At 43.2% G+C, this 22,167-nt stretch overlaps 3 protein-coding genes across 3 annotated transcripts in view; 2 read left to right on the top strand and 1 right to left on the bottom strand.

Annotated features, from left to right (window-relative positions):
- LOC115541487 (E3 ubiquitin/ISG15 ligase TRIM25-like) overlaps positions 1 to 14,006 on the top strand; it is a gene marked incomplete at its 3' end in the record, with an annotated part of 44,702 nt that extends 30,696 nt beyond the window's left edge. The window contains exon 2 of the mRNA XM_030353233.1: positions 13,504 to 14,006. Within this exon, the coding sequence (XP_030209093.1) occupies positions 13,506 to 14,006 (501 nt within the window). The remainder of the gene's footprint in view (positions 1 to 13,503) is intronic.
- The window catches only part of arhgef39 (Rho guanine nucleotide exchange factor (GEF) 39), a 75,750-nt gene continuing 55,930 nt past the window's right edge, over positions 2,348 to 22,167 (bottom strand). Inside the window, exon 12 of the mRNA XM_030353208.1 lies at positions 2,348 to 3,111. Within this exon, the coding sequence (XP_030209068.1) occupies positions 3,072 to 3,111 (40 nt within the window). The 3' untranslated portion in view covers positions 2,348 to 3,071. The remainder of the gene's footprint in view (positions 3,112 to 22,167) is intronic.
- On the top strand, positions 17,376 to 21,336 carry LOC115541445 (NLR family CARD domain-containing protein 3-like). Its single transcript, XM_030353186.1, has 3 exons — positions 17,376 to 17,408; positions 17,538 to 17,652; positions 18,271 to 21,336. Exons 2-3 carry the CDS (start codon positions 17,589 to 17,591, stop codon positions 20,091 to 20,093), a joined length of 1,887 nt encoding a protein of 628 aa, XP_030209046.1. The 5' UTR covers positions 17,376 to 17,408; positions 17,538 to 17,588; the 3' UTR covers positions 20,094 to 21,336.

Raw genomic sequence — 22,167 nt, forward strand, 5'->3', positions numbered from 1 at the left:
AGTTCCTCCGTGAATTACTTAAATCAGCTGACCTTTCCGATATCTATGAATCAGTCTTAAGGTCATCGTTGTCTTATAAGGATGGTCCATCGAGTGCACTTTGAATGCACTTTGTGTGTTCTAAGGGAGGGTTAAAGCTCTGTTAATAAACAGAGCGCGTCTTCCTAGTTTAGGTGCAACAACTGCTGCTTATGCTCCCTAATAGAACCCAAAGTAGGACCTGTGTGGACGGTCTGAATGGCAGTTATTTTTGGAAACACACAAACAAACACACACACACACACACACACAGACTAACGCACGCATGCGCACACACACACAGAGTAACACACACACACAAACTAACACACCCACACACACAAACACACACACACAGACACACAAACCGGCTGACACACAAACACACATATACAGACACACAAACACAGACACACACACAAACTCACACACACACACACACACACACACACACACACATGCAATAACAAACACACACGCAAACACACAGACCAACACACACACACACACACACACACACACACACACACACACACACACACACACACACACACACACACACACACACACACACCTGCCTCATTAGGCCTGTTTGACGTAGTGTTAGCTTCAGGTAGCGCGGTGCCGTTCCTGCCGGGGGTTTAAGGGGTACTTGAGGCTAATCCCCCCCCCCCCCACCCCCGAGAGCCAGGGGCTGCCCTCTCTGATGCCCCGTCCGGGGGGAGTTAGCGGGAGTGGGACCCCCGCCGCCACGGGGTAATGGTTAGCTCCAGCGATACGTCTTTACTGTTAGCGGCGAGCTAGGGTGGTGCATTAATCGTAATGTTGCTACGCAAAAACCTTGAGATAAACTTGATAAATTTGACCTAAAGGGTCAAGGGGTCAAGAAGGTAGGAACACACACACACACACACACACACACACACACACACACACACACACACACACACACACACACACACACACACACACACACACACACACACACACACACAAACTTTGATTTGGACTATGAAATAAAGAATAAAACCCAAACAGAATACATAATAGGCTTGATATAATATAGCCTACCTTTAAACATGCCAACACGTATTCTGGAAATGATTCCTCTAGTTAGAGGTCAGAGGTTAAACGTAACCCATCAGAGGCATCGTAGTCACTGCATCTATCAACAGACAAAGCAATGCCGCTGACTCACTAACAGAGGTTTGATCTCGTTAAAAAAGACTAATCTCTGTGGGCCGGGCTTGGAGACATGGGGACAAAAGTACCATAAGCACTTTTTTAATTGAGGTAAATATTACAATATCAAATAGTGATATTAATTTATTAAATGTGCATATACGATATTCACGGAAGCTTGCAGATTATATTTACTTGCATTTATCTGCGTTAAGGGTGTGAAAACTGATTAAATATATAGCATAAATAACATCTTTGGAAAATAGTTTGCACCATTGCGTCGTCTTGTGGCGATCTCACGTCACTGCAGTTATATTCTTACTTTTTATGGTATGCGGATGCGTGTGTGTGCATGTGTGTCCGCATGCATGTGACCTTCCCGCCTGCGCGCAAAGGGACGAATAAGGACCATTCAATGACCCACCGCATGAAATATTAGTCGACAGACGCACACGACGCCCAATCCGCAAACGGTGCTTTTTGCGGATAATGGATCGACGTGGTCTTGGACACCGGCCTACTGGCCTGCGCGTCGCCGCCGGAGCCAACAAGTGACCAATCATCAGTTGTCTCTTTTTAAAATAGACCTTCATCCATCTGGCGTGCCTCGCCTCTATGTGCCTCGCTGCCGCTCCCCATATAGGCTCCATTGAATATTTAAAATGTCATCATCAGCATCCGGCCGGCCCTTCGTCAGTGTGCGCTGTCGGACGCCAGCAGACGGATCATCCACGGCTCGGTCACGTGCTTTCATTTCCCGCCACCAGATCGTCTCAGATGTAGATTCTGTTCTTTCGCTACATGTCTAACTTTAGTATTTTCTATAACGGTTGGCCGAAGGAAAATTTTACCAAATTGAATTAGGTTGAATTTATTTTGTAGGCATATAAACAGAAATATTTCAGATTATATAATGCTATATTTTAAGCTTAACACACAAAATGGCCAACAAATTGCATCCATTTTGAACAAACATTATCGTAAATGCTATTGGACTGTAATTGTCGATTGTCGAAACACAACTGAATTTATGTAAAGTTAAGATTCTTCTCTGGAAGCTCCTGTTCAGTCTTTTTATTTAACCATGGATGCTATGCAAATCAAAAATCGATACACAATGTAAGCTATTTAATCAAAGCAATAAAGCTGAAATTTCACAAATAAAGTTTATTCTACTTTTGAATGACAAAACAGAATTTCACAACATTTAAAATTGAGTTTTATTGATAAATGGCAGTAGGAATGTTATTTTTTGACCAGTGTAACAGATAGCAGCATAGAAAAAACAGATAAACGAACAAAAATCCGAAATTCAGTATAAAACATAGAGCCTAATCAGAAATGCATAAATCACGTCATGATTAAAAAAAGATAAAAAAGCGGGAGGATTGGTGTATTTACAGTAGCATAAAATAATCACATAATAGTTTATAAAATAGATTATTATAATCACATTGTGGTGGTGGAATGAGGTGCAGCTGGTAAACATGCACCCATTCGGTTAAAAGCAGCTCGCTTTACTCAAGATAATCGATTTCACTTCTTTTTTTCTTTCAGTCATCAATAATCGATTTCCCGGCGTCCTCTGGAAAGCACACAAATGTGCTCTATTGCACATGGGACACACAGCTGAAGCTTTAGTGGTAGTAGTTATAATAATAATCAAAATAATAACTGTCAAAGTAGCGATGCAAAGGTCTCCAAAATCAATTGGATAAGACTTTTGTCTTTGGCACCAATGGTATAATGTTTCCATAAAAAAATTGAATATGGCGAAAAAGATAAAAAAATTAATTGATATACAATTGTTGATTTGACCCACGTCACATAACCTTGGGATTCTCCTGACCTCTGACCTCTGACCTCGCCCATCACAGGATGACACAGTTGGAGGCTGAAGGCTCAGGGACACACCATTTTCTTTTCACTTCCCTCTACTGAACTACTGATGACTCATTTACTTTCCTTCAGAGATAGGAATGATACGTGACACAGGAATGTTTCAGGAAAGGTGTGACATATTCTAATGCAGTAGGAATAGTATAACAAATTCATCATACTAACTAACTGAATGATGTCGAATTCTACATAGCAATAATCATAATAATACAATTATTATGTATCCCATAAATCAATATACAAATTACGTTTCTCACTTCAGCATATGAATGATATCCTACAGTACATGCACAATTCCATTACATGTGTTTTACTTGCATTCACCTATGTCAGAAACAAGCAAGCCTTCTAATAGGGGTCTAAATAAATAGTCTCCAAACGTTAGAAGTCTTACCGGTCAACGAGGCGTACTCCCAGATGAACCTCTGCGTCAGGAACAGAACGATGAAGGCTGCGGAGCCAAAAGCATATGGTTATTAATATGAGGGTCATGTATAAGGCGTGCACTGCACTGTCCGTCCACGGGACACCTGCGTCACGCCGCGTCCTGCTACGCAGTCCAACACCCCCTTCTAGTGGCCACTTGACGACACTGTACCTCATTCTTCCGTCACACGTGTCTTCGATCATCTATCTCCACTTCCTACTTCAGCCGGGGATCTCCATCCAGCCGGCGCCAGTTCGTCGTTTGCAACTACCCAGTTCGTATCGGTCCTACCAGCATTCTCTAGACCCAGTTCAGTGTTTCCGTTCTCTTGATAACCCTCTCCCCTCTTCCCTAGTTCTCCGTCCGTCACTCTGCCTACCTGTCGCCGAACCCCTGCCTCAGGCTGCCTGCCCGACTACCTGCCTGTCTGACGCTGAACCCTCGCCGCCCTGTTCCCTAACAACCTGTCCCTCCACGGTACACCGATCTCTCACCAGGGCGCATCCTCACCTGATTTCCCCACTCCCTCACCTGATTTCCCCACTCCCTCGCTGCCCAGCACAGCCAGTTTGATGTCATTCAGGTCCGCGTCCAACCGTTAGTTTCGATAACCGCAAACTAAATACCAACACTTAACGTCCTGCAGAATACAATAAAACAAACGAATGATAAAATTAGCTTGGCATTCTTTGACGCTTTAAAAACGACAAGAGCCACTGTCCGGGGTCTGGGCTTTTCTCTGTGCGTGTGACGTCACCGCCCAACCCACATGGGCAGGATGACCCACGTGGGCAGGACCGTCCACACTACCATGGACCTATTATTGTATGCAGGCCCCCAGGAGCAGTGCATACTTCTGCAATCCACCAGTGCTCAGCGGCCAAGCCTGGTATTGCAGCTGTTTAAGCGGGCTGTGGACGGGTCCCTCGATTCAAGGGGCCCATGTAGATATCTCCGTTCACTCCAAAACAAGTGGGGAACAGGAATGTGTCTCCGCAAAAAATGACTGGATAACAATCAAATGCTCATAATTATCTTTATGCCATGTACTAATTAAATAAATTTAAGTTTTCTCTTTTCAAATCGCCACCTCGTTTTATTAGCCGTTTTATTTATTTATTGTTTGCAGGAGAAGGAGGGGTGGGCAGCTGAAAGGAGTCGTAGAGAAACAAATGTTGTTTCGGCCCGGCATCCGAGAGGGCTCAGTGCACGGCTCCGTTAACTTGTGTCCGAGGTTTTTCCTTTTACCTAACATGAATGACGTTGATGGTTTTTAGGCACTGTGGTGACTTGTTAACTCTGAAAGCCACAGAGGGATGTGTAGACAGACCTCTTGCTTATGATGCTACAATGCTAACAATGCTAGACAACTAGAATATTTCTGCATCCGGCACGATCAGGCACTAGGGCGTGGCTGGCTCCCATGATGTGGAAGCAAATCTCTCCTTGATGTTGCCCTGCGCCATTGAGCAGTTTTCATAGTAATTAATCGGCGCCATTTTTTAATCCGCTGTCCTTTAATAGGTCCATGCTGTATACAGCTGATGGTTCATGTTGTGTTCTTGAATCCTGGGACGCCAGCCTTCCGAGTCGGAAGTCGGAAAATCTCCCAGCTTTCTTGCGACACTCCTCGGAGGCACGCCCCCTATTTGTCTTTCCTCCCTTCGGATTCTGAGAGTAGACCGAGGCTGTTTCCAAATGTGAAGGAAGCATGCTGAACGGCCGCCCTTTAAAGGGCGCTACATCATAGAACGCAGACAAGCACTGTTCCAATGTGGAGAACAATCGGAAATTCACGCCTTTTTCGCATCCTTTATTTTGGAGATTTCCGAGGTTTTTCATGGATGCATCGATGGATCCTCAACTCGCCGAAATACCCACAATCCTTTGCGTTCACACACTGCGCGGGATATTAAAAAAATGCGTTTAGCAAGTAATACACATTGCTTTACACAAGTGAAGTTATTTGAACGTTTCAGAAATATTTTGTGCCGTGTTGCTTTTTATAGATTAATCATGTAAATGCAAAAAAATCACCTGTGCGATATCTTTCAAACGTTTTTGCAATGTAATGGTAGGCTATATTTTGCATGGATTGATTTGTTTTAAGCAGATGATGTTTAAACAAACTACTGTCGCCAATAATAATTTCAACAATTAAAACATTTAAATATTTAACACTTTAACACGCAATATTAAAAAGCAGAAGCGGAAGCACTTCCACACTAGCAAGTCGTTCCAAACTCTGAACGCTACAAAAACGAGCACTTTAGCATCATCTCCATAAGATGCGACTAGCAAGGAAGTGTTCTAGCAAGGCTGCAGCCTTCACTTTGGGAAACAGCCAGAGAGCAGTGATTACGCTCTTAACAAAATGGCTGCGCCGGAGAAGAGATTCATCCCCCCCCCCCCCACACACACACACACACTAAATGAAATAACTATGATGCTCGCCGGACTTTAACTTTGTTTGATGCATTATCAGCTGATGCATATGCAGTAAAACATTTAGTAAAGCACCATTCCAATTTTTCCCGGCATGGTCCGCGTGCACTGCCCGAGGTAAATTACCGGCTTGAGCTAGCACCCCAATTTACCCTCCCAGACCCTACACATATTGGCGGTTTCATTTTGATGTAAATGCGATTAGACGCTTCCTGGGGAAGGGGGGCAGAGACAACGCAGCGATATCAACATGATTAATTCTAGCTGGAGAAGGGCATGTGTTCATTTTATTGAAGTCTACGCAATAATTGTATAGCCTACTATTGATGTTTTTATAATTGCCATTTCCCTTTTTTCCTCAAATTCATGCGCTGAATAGTGACCTGGTTGTGCGTTTGTGCCTGCGTTTGTAGGCGTGTGTGTCTGTTTGGTTGTGTGGATTATATAGGATGTAGCAAGCAAGTGATTACCAGGGATAACCATTGATAACCAGATCTGATTGTTATGTCATACCACATGAGGAAGTCTATATATGGTCCTGCCTTCATAGCGGTTTAACCAGCACAGGGAGCAGTTGGTATGATATCCGCATGGTGAACTTGATCTTATCAGACACGCTTGAAGCCCTTTGAGGTCTTCTGTGTGGAATGATGAATAGTTAAATAGTGCAATAGAAACGTCCGGGAAGCATCTCCACATCTTTCCCCTCCTTGAGAATGAGAGGGTCTATGAATCTGCGTCTAGGAAAAAACACCCTGCCTCTCGTCCAAAGTTAACAGAGACAACAGCGCCCTGTGACCTTAAATACGCAGCTCATAAAAGCAGAGTCTGGGAGGAGTATCAACTGGGAGGGGAACTGGTCCAACTGGTTGGTTCATCATTTCCTTGTTATGAGTCGGTTTGGTGTGGCTCACTTCAGCACAGCAGGAAGACGACGAAGGTACTGTAGTCCACTCTTATCCGTGATAGATCATAAATATGAATAACTTTGAATCTTATCAGTAGGTTGATGACAGTTGGTGCGGGTAGTTAAGGAGCTGGTGATTCCACCGGACGCGTAGGCAACGTTAAAGGCCTCAACACACCGGCGCCGCAGCGTCGCGTCTGCCCCCATTATTCCGGGTGTAGGCCTACTAGCACACACCGGCGCCGACTAGCCGCGCGGCAGCGTTCCGCGCCGCGCCGCCCAACTACTCTTCGAGACAATGTTCTATTCCCGAGCGTCGCCGCCCCTGAAAAAGCGCTTTGTAAAAGCTGGTTTGTACATCCCGGGTCCCGTAGGCACCTCCATATCTACCCCTCACCACTGGATGTCGCCCTCTTTCGTTTGCGATAAACAATTACGAGAATGGACGATGAGAGACTGGTCGTCGAGGTGGAAAAATACTTCGAATTGTATGACCAAAGTACCCGTCATTACAAAGACAACTCCAAAAAGGTCATTGCCTGGCGAGCCATAGCTCTGGAGATTGGATCTTCAGGTGAGAAATCAACAATGTTGGAGTAAGTACCCAAACCATTAACCATAATGGGAAATAGACGAAATCAAGTCACATATAACCACACCATGTAGGTAGAAACCAGATTACTTGTAATATATATTTTTTTATTTAAGGCAAGGCAACTTCATTCATATAGCACTTTTAATACATGAAGCAGACTCAAAGTGCTTCACATAGAAACATTCTCATACAATAAAATAGATAAGTAAAGGAAAACACAGGCAAAGCTCAAAAATGCATTGTCATGTATTAACTGTCTCTCTGGTATCAGATCATGTATTAACTGTCTCTCTGGATTTAAGGAAAAATAACATTAAGTGCCTCGAGCACTCATATAAAATACACTGGCTACTGAATCCAGCACAGCAATAACATCACTGTATTTATCCCGAGGGATAAAAAAAAAGTATATATATGCAAAAGAGTATACCAGAGAGGGATAATAACTAGATTATAGGTCATCATATAGGCTGCACCATATGGTTCTGCCATTGCACACTTAGTAGCGAATTTAAATATTGGCGTGCCTCTCAGGATCTGCACGGAGCTCCTGGACCAGATTGTGGCATACCCCCTGTTCTTGTCTCCGTTCATTGATGGGGTGCACCCAAACCCTTCGTCTTCTCCTTGCTCCTTGCAGGAGAAGAAGGGCAGCCCCCCTCTGTCTGGCAACAGTTATTTGTTCTGTTGAAATAAAAAAACCTCAATAAAATGTAAAAGAGCTTGCTCAATTAAAATGGATAACTACTGGCTGCATACATGTAAATGTGTGGCTATGTTAAGGCTATATAGATGGATAGATAGATAGATGCTGTATTGGTCCCAATGGGGATCAATAAAGCCATCCAGGAGCTCAATACAATAAATACACACAATAACAATTGGCCTTAAAAGGTGACTGCACTATATACTAAAAAGGCCTAATAGAAGGTCCTGCAGTTATTGAGATTGTTGATGCAGTAGATGAATAATTGCAAAATATAAAATAAATAAGAAATGACAGTAAATAAAACGATAAAGTGCCCTACAAACTAAGTTGATCTGATGCTTGAAAACATACTTTCACTGCGCAGATTATACATTTTTCCAATTATTCAGCCAAAAAGATGGAAAATAAATAAACTAGGCTACAATAGGCTACTCACCCATTGCGTTTCGTGTCTTTGCCGCGGTTGATTGACAGGTGACTTCCTGATTTTATACTGCAGCGCGGCCGTCGCGCCGCCTCCTGTTGGTGCTAGGGGCGTGCTTTTGACGCGCGTAAAATACGCGACGCTGCGCTGCGGCGCCGTTGTGTGGAGGCCTTTAGGGCCCTTACATAGTCGACGCATCGCTACGCTTACGCGTCCAAAAGGCTACGCGACGCGACGCTTCGGCCGCCATTAAGCGTCGAAGCGTAGCAAAACGCGTCCTCCAAATTTTTGATACGCGACGCGCCGATCCATGCAATACCATGCGTTGTCGGTGGGGGCGATACTGCAAATAGTGTACATTCTTACTACTATAGCCTATATATACAGAAGAACATATAAGAGGATGCGGGAACGTGATAAGAATGACTTGACGTCTCTTTTACTAATTATCTGTGCCAATTTATGCGAACAGGTTCAAAGTGCTATTTTGATGCGCGACATCAAACAGCTGATGCGGGATTGTGAGCCATTTCAATGATCTTCTTGTCACCCAATATTCGTTCTATTACTGGCCTTATTTGTTTTAGTGTAGCCTATTTGAATTAATTACGTAATGTTTTGTGTTCATGTTCTGTGTGAAACATAAGTTCAGTAGCCTCTTTGAGTGAATGACATTTGAAAGCGTGAGTGTGTAGTGAATGAAAAAGGTGTGCGTGTATGGTGGGACTATTTTCTGTATTTGATAAATAAACCCCTTTTCTCTAATAATGTTGCCTACCATATAATTTCTGTGGACATTATGCGCTATAGCTTTGGCTATAGGCCTACACTTAAATAATTAATTCATCTGTCAAGGCAATAGCTCGTTGTATAATAAACATTTTATATGGATGTGAATTAATGAGTTTGACGTAAACCAAATTAGGTAACTTCTGTAACATGATAACTAATGAATCAAAAGTCATGCTTCCAAGTGACCAATGTATATACATTTATTGGTCAGTGCGCATACCCAATCGTAGCACATTGGAACGTCACCCGCGAAAACACCGGTGACTCTGCTGCCCACCATGGCGTGAGTGGTGTATTGCATGTCATGCATTGCCCGCGACGTTCGCGTATGCTGTGTAGACTATGAAAGGAAGCGCGTCGCTCGCGTCACTCGCGTCGTTTACGCGCGTTGCTCGCGTCGACTATGTAAGGGCCCTTACGGCAGCGGCACGTCTTGGCCGCGGTCACCGCAGCAGATAGGTTCCACTCTAATCAATGAGACCATTTCCACCGGGCGCGGCTGCGGAACGTCTCAGCAGCGTCCCAGGAGCGGCGTGCCGCGCCGCAGCGCTATCATTCCGTAGCATTTCTATTTTTGCCGCGAGCCGCTGCTGAACCGCGTCAATTCCAACAGAGCAGATCGATCAGGGCAGGAAGTGAAAAAGTAAAAGCCATAGAGCATTTTACTTTTTTTAACCCCTACCTGCTCCTTAATGACCTGTCTCTGTGCTGTCTAACCCGGGGATTCCACCGGACGCGTTACGGCAACGTTACGGCTGCGGCACGTCTTGGCCGCGACTTTGCCCTGCTTGCATTTCCACCGGGCGCGTTACGGCAGCGCAACGCTGCCTTGCGAGCCAGCCGTATTCCCGCGAGATCACGAGATCCCGCGATAATCCTAAACCTAATGTACTCACCTTCCACTCCCAAAACTACTGCAATTAAATGCCAGGCTTTGTCCTTTCTGACATTGTTCTTATAAAAAGGATGATTTGAGACCCTTTGATTGATTGACTGCTGACCTGGTGCCACCGGTCATGACGTAATAATGTTGGTGTTTTATTTATTGTGTTTTATTTAGAAAATTGAGCGGAATGCTCTATGGCTTTTACTTTTTCACTTCCTGCCCTGATCGATCTGCTCTGTTGAAATTGACGCGGTTCAGCAGCGGCTCGCGGCAAAAATAGGAATGCTACGGAATGATAGCGCTGCGGCGCGGCACGCCGCTCCTGGGACGCTGCTGAGACGTTCCGCAGCCGCGCCCGGTGGAAATGGTCTCATTGATTAGAGTGGAACCTATCTGCTGCGGTGACCGCTGCCAAGACGTGCCGCTGCCGTAACGTTGCCGTGACGCGTCCGGTGGAATCAGGCCGTTAGACAGCACAGAGACAGGTCATTAAGGAGCAGGTAGGGGTTAGACAGTACAGAGACAGGTCATTAAGGAGCAGGTAGGGGTTAGACAGTACAGAGACAGGGGTTGGGGTCTTCTTGAAGACTCCAGACATTGGGGATTGCACTCAGAACCTTTCAGCTGGGAGTCAAGCACCCGGTGACCTAGGGCTGGGCGATATGACGATATCATACCGTGGACGATATGAAAGTGTCTACCGGGAGAGATTTGGCCATATCGTTTATACCGAGAAAAAAAATAATAATTATATTGCACTGCACTGACTGAAGCAAGGCAGGTGTGAGACTCACCTATTAACTTCGAATCTCGAAAAAGATTGGTGCAGAGATTCCCATAGGGGGCGCTATAACTTCAGGTCTTGGTTAAACCCTCATCATGGCCGCCCGATGCATAAACCATTCTGAACCTCTGTGTTCAGGCCTTATTTCGAATGCCAAATGCTATTTTGAACCGTAATGTATGTCAGGATGGTTGTGCTGTAAAGTGAAAATTTTGTGAAAACTTCAGAAATGTTCTCCAATTTATTTACGATACATTATTCATTGACAAAGAAAATTGTTGGCCTAAAAGGTCGGATTTTTCCTCATTTGTTTAAATAAGGGATTAAGATGATTTTTTATTCCTCATTTTAGTCAACTTTAGCATGGGTGCATAAACTTATTCTTACCACTGTATATATTTATTGATTTGCAAAGCTGTTTCCATTAGCGATAATTGTAAGACATTGCGTTGAGGAGTTCAAAGTTTTGAATGTTTGCCTACCAGGTAGAGAACAAGCAATAACATTCAATCGTGAGCTAAATTGACATTGGCTGGAGCAGAATGGTTATATGCTCACTAAATGCAACCAACCCGTCCGTCAGGAATCCAGAAGTAATAAACATAGCAAAAGTAATCAAAGGTGGAATGTAAAGGTACTGTCCTCGCCTAAATTGTTTGGAAGTTACAGTCAACTGTCCAACAGTCGCTTGGAACCACTTCCTCACACAACTTATAAAGAACATAACTGACAGTCATAGCAAGGCAATAATCATGGCAGATTCTTTTTTCTATATATATATTTTTTTTAAGGTATTGACAGTGTAAATACTCGTAATGGCTGTCCCGATTGATAAAACATTCTGAAACTTGGTGTACAGGTCTTATTTAGCATCCTGAACCAATCTCAGATTTATGCAAAAAAAGCAATATTTACATGAGTCATACTTGAGGGATTAACTAAGTGGGTCACATAGAAGCCACCCTCCTGAACTGAGGTCAAAAAAATGAGGTCACAGCGTCAATTACAGCAATTGCAGACTAAAAATATGCTGACATTTACATCTGTAAAATACACATGTCATTTTGGGGTTATTATTACTATACTATAGGCTACTTTATTTAATTTAGAATGATTCAGCATTATTGAATACTTCTCATGTTTTAAATAAATGTGGCTTTGAGTCAGGTGATCATATGTGTAGATACATAATCTAATTCCAATGTCAAGTGGAAAGCCAAGAAACTCATTAGAAAATGTAGACCTTTATATCCACATTTCAGATTTTGCGGCAAGGTGGTTTAATAATAAAGTGGTAAGAATACGTTTATGCACCCATGCTAAAGTTGACATGAAAGAGGTATAAACAAATAATCTTTTGGAATGTTCTTAATGCCTTACTTAAACAGCGTAAATTACTGTAATTGTAGACTAAAAAAATGCTGTCATTTACATCTGTAAAATACACATGTCCATTTGTGGTTATTATTACTATAGTATAAGCTACTTTATTTAATTTATAACGATTCAGCATTATTCAATACTTCCCATGTTGTTGATAAGTGTTGCTTAGTGTCATTTGGATAACGTTGTATTTGACGCTCTAGATAGCTTCCAGGGACAGAAAAAGAGCTTCCCTGTTAACTCCTCTCTCCGACCTCTGGACGTGTAGCGTTGTGACGTCAAATGTTTCAGCTGGGCAGGAATCAGAGACCGCTAACCCCATGCTAACGTGGTTTAGACACATACGTACCTTATTTTAGACAAATGATAGAAATGTGCTTTGATAGTGAATTATTACTTTAAATGGAATGAAAAGTAGAGGCATGTCTCTCTGTCTGTGGACAAAGAACAACACTTTATAGATTGAATCGTCAGATACAGGTTAATTTTAGTCCTCATTATAAGGTGAGTCCACAGAGTTTACTGTAATCCTCATTATAAGGTGAGTCCACCAAGTTTACTGTTATCCTCATTATAAGGTGAGTCCACCAGGTTTACTGTAATCCTCATTATAAGGTGAGTCCACCAGGTTTACTGTAATCCTCATTATAAGGTGAGTCCACCAGGTTTACTGTAATCCTCATTATAAAGTGAGTCCACCAGGTTTACTGTAATCCTCATTATAAGGTTAGTCCACCACCAGGTTTACTGTAGTCCACATTATAAGGTGAGTCCACCAGGTTTACTGTAGTCCTAATTATAAGATGAGTCCTCCAGGTTTACTGTAGTCCTCATTATAAGGCGAGTCCACCAGGTTTACTGTAATCCACATTGATGCTGTTGGCAGGGCGCCATGTTGATGATTTCTGATTGAAATAAGAGGAATACACAATATTAAAAACACTTAGATACAAGTTAGATAAAAGAGTTCACCTATACTCTGCATAACTTGCCCACAATGTAAATGTAATAATAATGTAATGTTTTAAAACTTGATAAAACATGTTTTCTAGGAATGGCCTCTGCTACTTCCGGGTCTGAGGAGGTCTCCTCCTGTTCCATCTGTCTGGATGTGTTCAACAGCCCAGTCACCACACCATGTGGGCACAACTTCTGCAGAACCTGTATTACAACGTTCTGGGATGAACAAGTCCAGTACAAATGTCCTGTTTGCAACGAGCTGTTCCACACAAGACCTGATTTACGGGTCAATACCCTCTTTTCAGAGATGGTTGATCGGTTTAGAAGGACTGTACGAGTCAAAGAGCCGCCTTGTGTTGATCCAGGAGAAGTTCCCTGTGACGTCTGTACTGGGACCCAGCTGAAGGCTGTGAAGTCCTGCATAGTGTGTAATACCTCTTACTGCCAAACCCACCTGGAGCCACACCAGAGAGTCGCTCGCCTGCAGACACATCTGCTGGTCAACCCTTTGGACAGTCTGGAAGACAGGATGTGTAAGAAACACAACAGACTTCTGGAGCTCTTCTGTCAGACTGACCAGGTGTGTGTGTGTGTGTTGTGCATAATGACGGACCACAAGTCCCATCCTGTTGTACCTATGGAGGAGGAATATGAAGTGAAGATGGCCCAGCTGGGGAAGATTGAGGCTAATGTTCAGCAGATGATCCGTGAGAGAAAACAAAAGAGTCAGGACATCAATGACACACTGAATCACAGCAAAGCAGAAGCAGACAAAGAGATGGCCGATAGTCAGCAGGTCCTCACTGCTCTGAAGCGCTCTGTTGAAAAGTGTGTTCAAGAAAAACTGAAATCCACAGAGAATGAAGCTGATGGTCTCATCAAAGAGCTGGGGCAGGAAATAGAAGATCTGACCAATATAAGCTCAGAGGTGAAGCAGCTCTCACACACTAAAGACCACCTCCACCTCCTCCAGACCTTCAGATCCCTGAAGGATCCTCCACCAACCAGGGACTGGACAAAGGTGGAGTTCCGTCCTCCATCATACGAAGGGACACTGAACAAGGAGATGAAGAAGCTGGTTGTCCCAGAGCCAACGCTAAAGAAGTGTAAGTGTCTGTTTAGTTTGATTCATCACAACACACAATAACTATTGGTATTGAGATTACATCCACACAGCAGGAGGTGACGTTCATTCAGATCCTACTGGGAAGGAAGATGATGGCTGACATGTGTCGACCGCCACAATTAACCTTAAATATTACATTGTTATATTACGTAATGCATAGTCGGTAATGTTGTGATTATGATCAGACATAATCATGATAATGATCAGCAAGATAACATCTGGGCTCAGTATTATACAGTATATACAGACAACCCGTAACCGTGGCTCTTCTGCATAGCGACCGTACATTCGATGGCTAGCTCAGGATAGCTAGCGGTGAGCTACTGCACACAGCGATGGCACTACTGCCCCTACTGGTGGGATGTAAGTATCCCACTCTGCAACAAGACTAACATGTTCTGCTGGTGGCCCCAAATAAATGTCCCAGTATGGGCGTGACCTTTGTCCCTGTATGGGCGTGTTCTTTGTCCCGGTATTGCCGTGTCCTATGTCCCAGTATGGACGTGTCCTATGGCCCAGTATGGGCGTGTCTTTTGCTTGGTATGGACGTGTCCTTTGTCCTGGTATGGGCGTGTCCTTTGTCCCAGTATGGGCGTGTCCTTTGTCCCAGTATGTGATGGCCGTCGCCTTCCTTGGGGGCCTCCGCTGACGGTGTGTCTGTGTGTGAACAAACCGTTGTCAGTCGCTTTGGATAAAACGTGTGCTTAATGCCCTAAAAGGTAAATGTACAAATATAAAAGCAATGGAATCGGGACAGGCAGACAGCACGTAGACAGATAGAGAGACAGACAGGCAGACAGGACGCAGACAGACAGACAGACAGACAGACAGGACGCAGACAGACAGGCAGACAGGCAGACAGGACGCAGAAGGACAGACAGACAGACAGGCAGCACACGGACGGACAGGCAGACAGACAGGATGCAGACAGACAGACGCAGACAGACAGCATGCAGCAGGGAGACAGAAAGGCAGCAGACATACATACTACTCTATCGCGATAGTGTGTAGATCTAGGCATAGATAGTGTCAGAGTGTATGGATTTAGACACAGATAGTGATAGAGTGTATAGATCTAGATATAGAGAGTGATAGGGTGTGTAGATCTAGATATAGAGAGTGATAGAGTGTATATCGGGCAGGAGAAGGATAGGAAGTCTTCACTGCAGTTATTTCTCGTTCGGTTCTCCAACAGAATCCACAGAAACAATATGTAGTTGTGTTTGTGTCCAGGTTTTCAGTCTACTATGGATGAGGAGAGAGAGGAAGGGGGTCCTACCTCTAAGACCACTCTGTCTGGGGAACATGGCCGCCGGAGCAAAGCTGAGAGGTAAGCAGAGGATCTCTCTGTCTGTGACAGATGTCCATGTCAGAGCTCAGCAGTGATACATCATGACTCCATCTTCAGTCTTATTAAAAGCTGTGTGTGTTGTGATGAAGCCCAGAGCAGCAGGAGAGAGCAGACTCCTCTGGATCCAGCTCCAGTTGTGAATCCTTTAAGAGTGCCCAGTCTACGAATCCACCTATTAGGTTTAAAGATGGATATCAGTCTATTGAGAAGAGGTGAGGATTTATCAGAGATCAAAAAGATACGGCCTCTATCAAACGTCCATAAATCCTGGTTCTTGTTTTTCTAGAAGGGTCGACGAGTCTATGGAACGACCTGTTAGGTTTAAAGATGGACGCCCCTCCAAAGAGGAGAGGTAGGAGTTTCAAACAGACGATGAAAACAGACCAGTTGGTTGTTATCAGACTCTACTGATACTGATGTTTATAAGTCAGGGGAAATTTTATAGATTATGTGTGTGTGTGTGTGTGTGTGTGTGTGTGTGTGTGTGTGTGTGTGTGTGTGTGTGTGTGTGTGTGTGTGTGTGTGTGTGTGTGTGTGTGTGTGTGTGTGTGTGTGTGTGTGTGTGTGTGTGTGCGTGCATGCCTGCATGCGTGCTTGCGTTCGTGCATGTGTGCGTGCAATACTTCTATTGATGAATACATACGAATGTTTGCAGTCAAAGCTTCAGATATTCCCAACAAAGTTGAACCTGTCAAACTTTGATGCCCTCACTCACCATTATGTATACATCATGGACAAGAGCAAGTAATCCATATCCAGATCCATGTCACACATATTAAACGGCTGCCATTTTTACAAAGGTCTTTATGTATCCAGGCATGATAGGATTGCGTACATTATATCAGAGAGTTTACCATGCTTATTTTCTACAAACAGTGTCAATTCATATAAATGGTGTTGTTAGACAACAGATGTTTTCCAGGTGCTTTGCAGAAACGTCTGTGTTCTCTGATTTAAATGCCACCAGGCCTGATATTACGATCATTGATGAGAACAATAGAAATGTGTTCATTCTGGAAGTAGGATGCTGTTTTGATTCAAGTCTAGAGGAGGCTTCCTCAACAAAGCTGGTAAACTATTACCCTCTTGTACAACAAATATCTGGCCTTGGCTACAAAAGTCAATATCTGGTCCTTATCTTCATCAGCCTGGGCCATGTGCATAGGCCTGTCATTGGGGGTCTCAGGATGGGTGGCTTTACCAAAGCAAGGGCAAAACATCTTGCCAAATACTGCTCAATATCCTCCATTATTGCAAGCCGCCACATTTGCAGAAGAAGGTGTTGTGTGTATCCATAATATGCCGTTTGAACTGTCATCAGACCCACATTGCGAGATAAGGCCTGAGCAATGTTTTGTATTTGTAACATTTATTTCATGTACATTTCTTATGAATTGGGATATAAATTAAGAAATTAAATGTGTGTGTGTGTTTGTGTGTGTGTTCTCCACAGACACCAGGAGAGGTCTAAGGTTACCAGTGCTCAGTCTGTACAGCAGCATCAAACAGAGCTGATCAAGGTGTGTAAATGTCCAACAAGACATTTGACTGTAGCTCTACAGGAACATTAGAAAGCATCTCTTGAGGTTCTCCCAGCGGGACGTGAATCCAGGACAGTAAAGTTTTCCTTGATGTTTGTTCTGTTCCAGAGGGCTGAGAATAGAGAACCTTTCCTAGACAAGGAGCTGAAGAAGTTCTGGATGGGACCCTTCCCACATTACCCACAATGCTCAGAGAGTGAAAGGGAGGAGGAGGAGATGGATGGTAAGAAGGAGGAGCAGAGGAGGCGCGCCATAGAGGGAGTGGTGGACATCACAAAGCTCAGCCAGGTGGAGATCAACCAGGAGGAACTGGCAGACAAACTGGGGTGCAGTTAGAGACTATTATCTTGAAAAGAGAGAAGAAACACACATTTTGAAGAGCAGTAGGAGATTATTATTTGTTCTGTTCTGACTCAATGACATAATGTGAGACATTTCTAACTTTAATGGGAGATATCTTTCCTCTTTGGGGTTAAATGGTTTGATCCAGATATGTAGGGTTACTGTGGGGGTGTCAGTTCAATGGTTTGATCCAGATATGTAGGGTTATTGTTGGTCTATCAGGTTAAAGAATGTTAAGCACTGTCTTGTTATGTCAGCATAGCAAGTCACTTTACACTGATTCACTACCATTATTGATATCATTTGACCAATCATATTTCTGGAAATGACAAAGTAGTCCTGAACATTTTTAATCTTTAACATGCAGTCCTTGCCATGAACAGCTTCTCCGACCACAAGTAATGAAGCCACTAAACATCATGAAGTTGATAATTAAAAGGAAATATTTCACTGATGTCACCTTCCACTAACTGATGTCTTCTGTTGTTTTCTCTTTTAGGATTTGATGCTCTCAAGTGCCAACATAAAATAAAGTCTAATTTGAAGAAGAAGTTCAGGGTTGTGTTTGAGGGAATCACTAAAGCAGGACAACGAACAGATCTGAATGACTTCCTCACAGAGATCTTCCTCACAGAGAGAGGCAGTGGAGAGGTCAACAAGGAACATGAGGTCAGACTGATTGAAACAGCTTCCAGGAAACCAGCCATGGAGGAAACACCAATCAGATGTGAGGACATCTTTGAACCCTTACCTGGACAAGATCAACAAATCAGGACAATGATGACAACTGGGGTGCCCGGCATTGGTAAAACCGTCTTAACGCAGAAGTTCACTCTGGACTGGGCCGAAGGCAATGCCAACCAGGACATACACTTCATATTTCTCCTCACTTTCAGAGAGCTGAATTTACTAAAAGGTAAAGAGTTTAGCTTGGTGGAACTTCTTCATCACTACTTTATTGAGACCAAAGAAGCAGGAATCTGCAGATATGACCTGTTTGAAGTTGTCTTCATCTTGGATGGTCTGGATGAGTATCGACTTCCTCTGGACTTCCAGAACAACCCGATCTGGACTGATGTCACAAAGTCTACCTCGGTGGACGTGCTGCTGACAAACCTCATCAGGGGCTTCCTGCTTCCCTCCGCTCGCATCTGGATAACCACAAGTCCTGCGGCAGCCCATCAGATCCCTGATGAGTGTGTTGACAAGGTGACAGAGGTGAGAGGGTTCACCGACCCACAGAAGGAGGAGTACTTCAGGAAGAGATTCAGAGAGAAGACGCTGGCCAGCTCTATCATCTCCCACGTCAAAAAATCACGAAGCCTCCACATCATGTGTCACATCCCAGTCTTCTGTTTGATCACTGCTACAGTTCTGGAGGACCTCTTCAAAACATCCCAGAGAGAAGAAGAGATGCCCAAGACCATGACTCAGATGTACAGCCACTTCCTGAGGGTTCAGTCCATACAGGGGGACATGAAGTACCGTGGGAGATCTGAAACAGATTCACACTGGAGTTCAGAGAGCAGGAAGATCATTGTTTCTCTGGGAAAACTTGCTTTTAACCAGCTTGAGAAAGGCCACCTGATCTTCTACGAGGCAGACCTGGCAGAGTGTGACATCGATATCAGAGCAGCCTCAGTGTACTCAGGAGTGTTCACCCAGATCTTTAAAGAGGAGTGTGATCTGTACCAAGACAAGGTGTTCTGCTTCGTCCATCTGAGCCTCCAGGAGTTTCTGGCTGCCCTTTATGTCTTCTGGTCCTTTATCTACACTGATGTCAATCTGCTCTCAGAAGAAGAGCCAACATCCAGGGAAGATAAACTCCTCCACCTCCACCAGAGTGCTGTGGACAAGGCCTTACAGAGTGAGAACGGACACCTGGACTTGTTCCTCCGCTTCCTCCTTGGCCTCTCTCTGGAGACCAATCACAATCTCCTACGTTGTCTGCTGGTAGAAAATGATAGAAGACAAATCTTTTGGTCCCGAAAATTTAGAAAATTGCTCTTAAGGAACAAGGAAATAGCATCTTACATCAAGACTAAGATAGATGGAGATCTCTCTCCGGAGGGAACCATATATCTGCTCCACTGTCTGAATGAGCTGAACGACTGTTCTCTAGTGGAGCAGATCCAACGGTCCCTGACATCAGGAAGTCTGTTCAAAACGCATGTCTCCCCTGCTCAGTGGTCAGCTCTGGTCCTCATCTTACTGTCATCAGAAGAGAAGCTGGAAGTGTTTGACCTGAAGAAATACTCTGCTTCAGAGGAGGGTCTTCTGGGGCTGCTGCCATTGGTCAAAGCCTCCAAAACATCTCTGTAGGTTCATTAATAACACGTATCACAATACACACAACACAATATGCCTGATAGTAGAATATAAAAGTTATGATAACATAGAAAACATCTTTCGAGGTTAACTTATAACATGTATCTCAATATACACAACGTTGTATTGTGTGAGGTTGAAAGTCAAACTCAAAAGCTCTATTTATTATGAAATAATAAAATGCCGAAAGAAAGAACTAATATTGTTTGATTATAGTTTAATACAGCTGTATCTAAATATGCAGCTATATGTATAAATAAATAATTATTGATATGGATAGATTCATAAATATACGTTTATTATTATTAAAGGATTACCAATTATTTTAAAACCTTTTAACCTTGTAAGTTCGGTTACATGGGCGATTTGGGTTTAACCAATAGGGAGGGTTGATAAAGACACTTCAGGGTCATCAGGGGTAAGGGTGAGAGGTCACGATTGAGTGGGAAAAAGTTGAGAGAGGGAAGAAACAAAGGAAGAGAGTACTTTATTCTCTGTAGAGATCGCCCAGCTAAAGGATATTTAAACATTTAAATATCCTGGGGCCACTAGAGTTGCAAACTTATATGTGGCGAGCAGCACGTTCCCGTGCTGCTTGCCACATTATTAAAAACGTATTTTTACCATTAATATTTGTCACAACAAATTGACTGGGCGTTTTGAGAGGGGGAGCTTAGAGGGTGCTCAGGCTACAACATGTATTACAATACTATACATAAAATACGTAATACTTCAATAAAAAGTCTAATTAATACACAAAAAAGTTCTCAAACACTGCAAAAACTCCAATATTGAATACAAATAATGATCTAATGTAATGTCTAGTACATAGTCCTTCATTATGTTAATAGCAATCACCGTCAGTTACTTTAATCACGGTTCCTAACATGTTGTGTTTATTGTATGTGTAGGCTCTTAATAAATAAGTAGAATATGTCCTCTCAGGGCTCAAGACACATGTTCTACTGGTGCCACTAACTTTTTAATTTGGTGGCACCCTAACAAATGTGGTTGCACCCCTTAATAAGACGTGAAAATGTCCTTGGTCACATACTCTCCATCTGTGTCCATTCATGTGAATAGATTCATTCACTTTAAATAAGCTGTTTATACTTTGATTGCATAGGGGGTCTTTTTCTGTTTTTACCGCCATCTCTTTTCCCACCAACCAACTCTTCACCCTCCTCCTCCTCAATCAAATAGCTACTAATAATAACCGGCTGCTGATGGAAAATATACTCCAATAGGGATTTATCTTCTTCTCTTCTTCATCAATAATAATAATGCATTTCTTCACAGGCTCTTTAATAGCGCTAGTGCTGCGGTGACATTTTAATGTAACTTTGCACAAAGTTCAAACCGTTATTTTCGTTTTCTGATCAAAGCAGAGTGTCTTCATGGGAACTTAAGTGGGTCGTGTGTTTCCAAGTAGAGCGATCACACCAGCGCCGCAATACAGCCAAATACAATTCAAATTCAAATATAAGACCTAAATCTCACTCTATTTGTGTTACCATGAGAGTAAAAGCAGAACATTGGACTCAGTTTGTTGATCATTGTATAAGGTGTAGGTTTTATTACATTCCTTTTCTTCTCATAATCATGTAGTTATACATTAAGGTGGACTTTAGAGTTGTTAAGTAAAGTTTAATAACATTTTCATCTTAGAACTGGCTCTTTGTAGGGGTCTCGTTGAATATTTATTCATCTGACTTCCTAGTAAGTCAACTTTTGAAGATCTACTGTACTGACATTTAATTAAACTAATAAAACATGTCTAATAACAAATTTCAAAAAAACATTAAACCCAGTTCCTAACATGTTGTGTTTATTGTGTGTGTGAAGGATAACTGGCTGTCAGCTGTCAGAGAGATGCTGTGAAGCTCTGGCCTCAGTTCTCAGCTCCAACTCCTCTAGTCTGAGAGAGCTGGACCTGGGTACCAATGATCTGCAGGATTCAGGAGTGAAGCTGCTCTCTGCTGGACTGGGGAGTCCACACTGTACACTGGAAATTCTCAGGTCAGTTTTACTCAATGGTCAAACTGGTACACCACAAGTTCCACATCAG

Source organism: Gadus morhua, chromosome 4, assembly GCF_902167405.1.
Source record: "Gadus morhua chromosome 4, gadMor3.0, whole genome shotgun sequence".
Lineage (NCBI taxonomy): Eukaryota > Metazoa > Chordata > Actinopteri > Gadiformes > Gadidae > Gadus > Gadus morhua.

Coding starts and splice junctions, on each gene's coding strand:
- LOC115541445 (XM_030353186.1), top strand. CDS start 17,589: ATGGGACCCTTCCCACATTACCCACAATGCTCAGAGAGTGAAAGGGAG. Junction 17,653..18,270: donor GGAGGAGGAGGAGATGGATG/GTAAGAAGGAGG, acceptor TTTCTCTTTTAG/GATTTGATGCTCTCAAGTGC.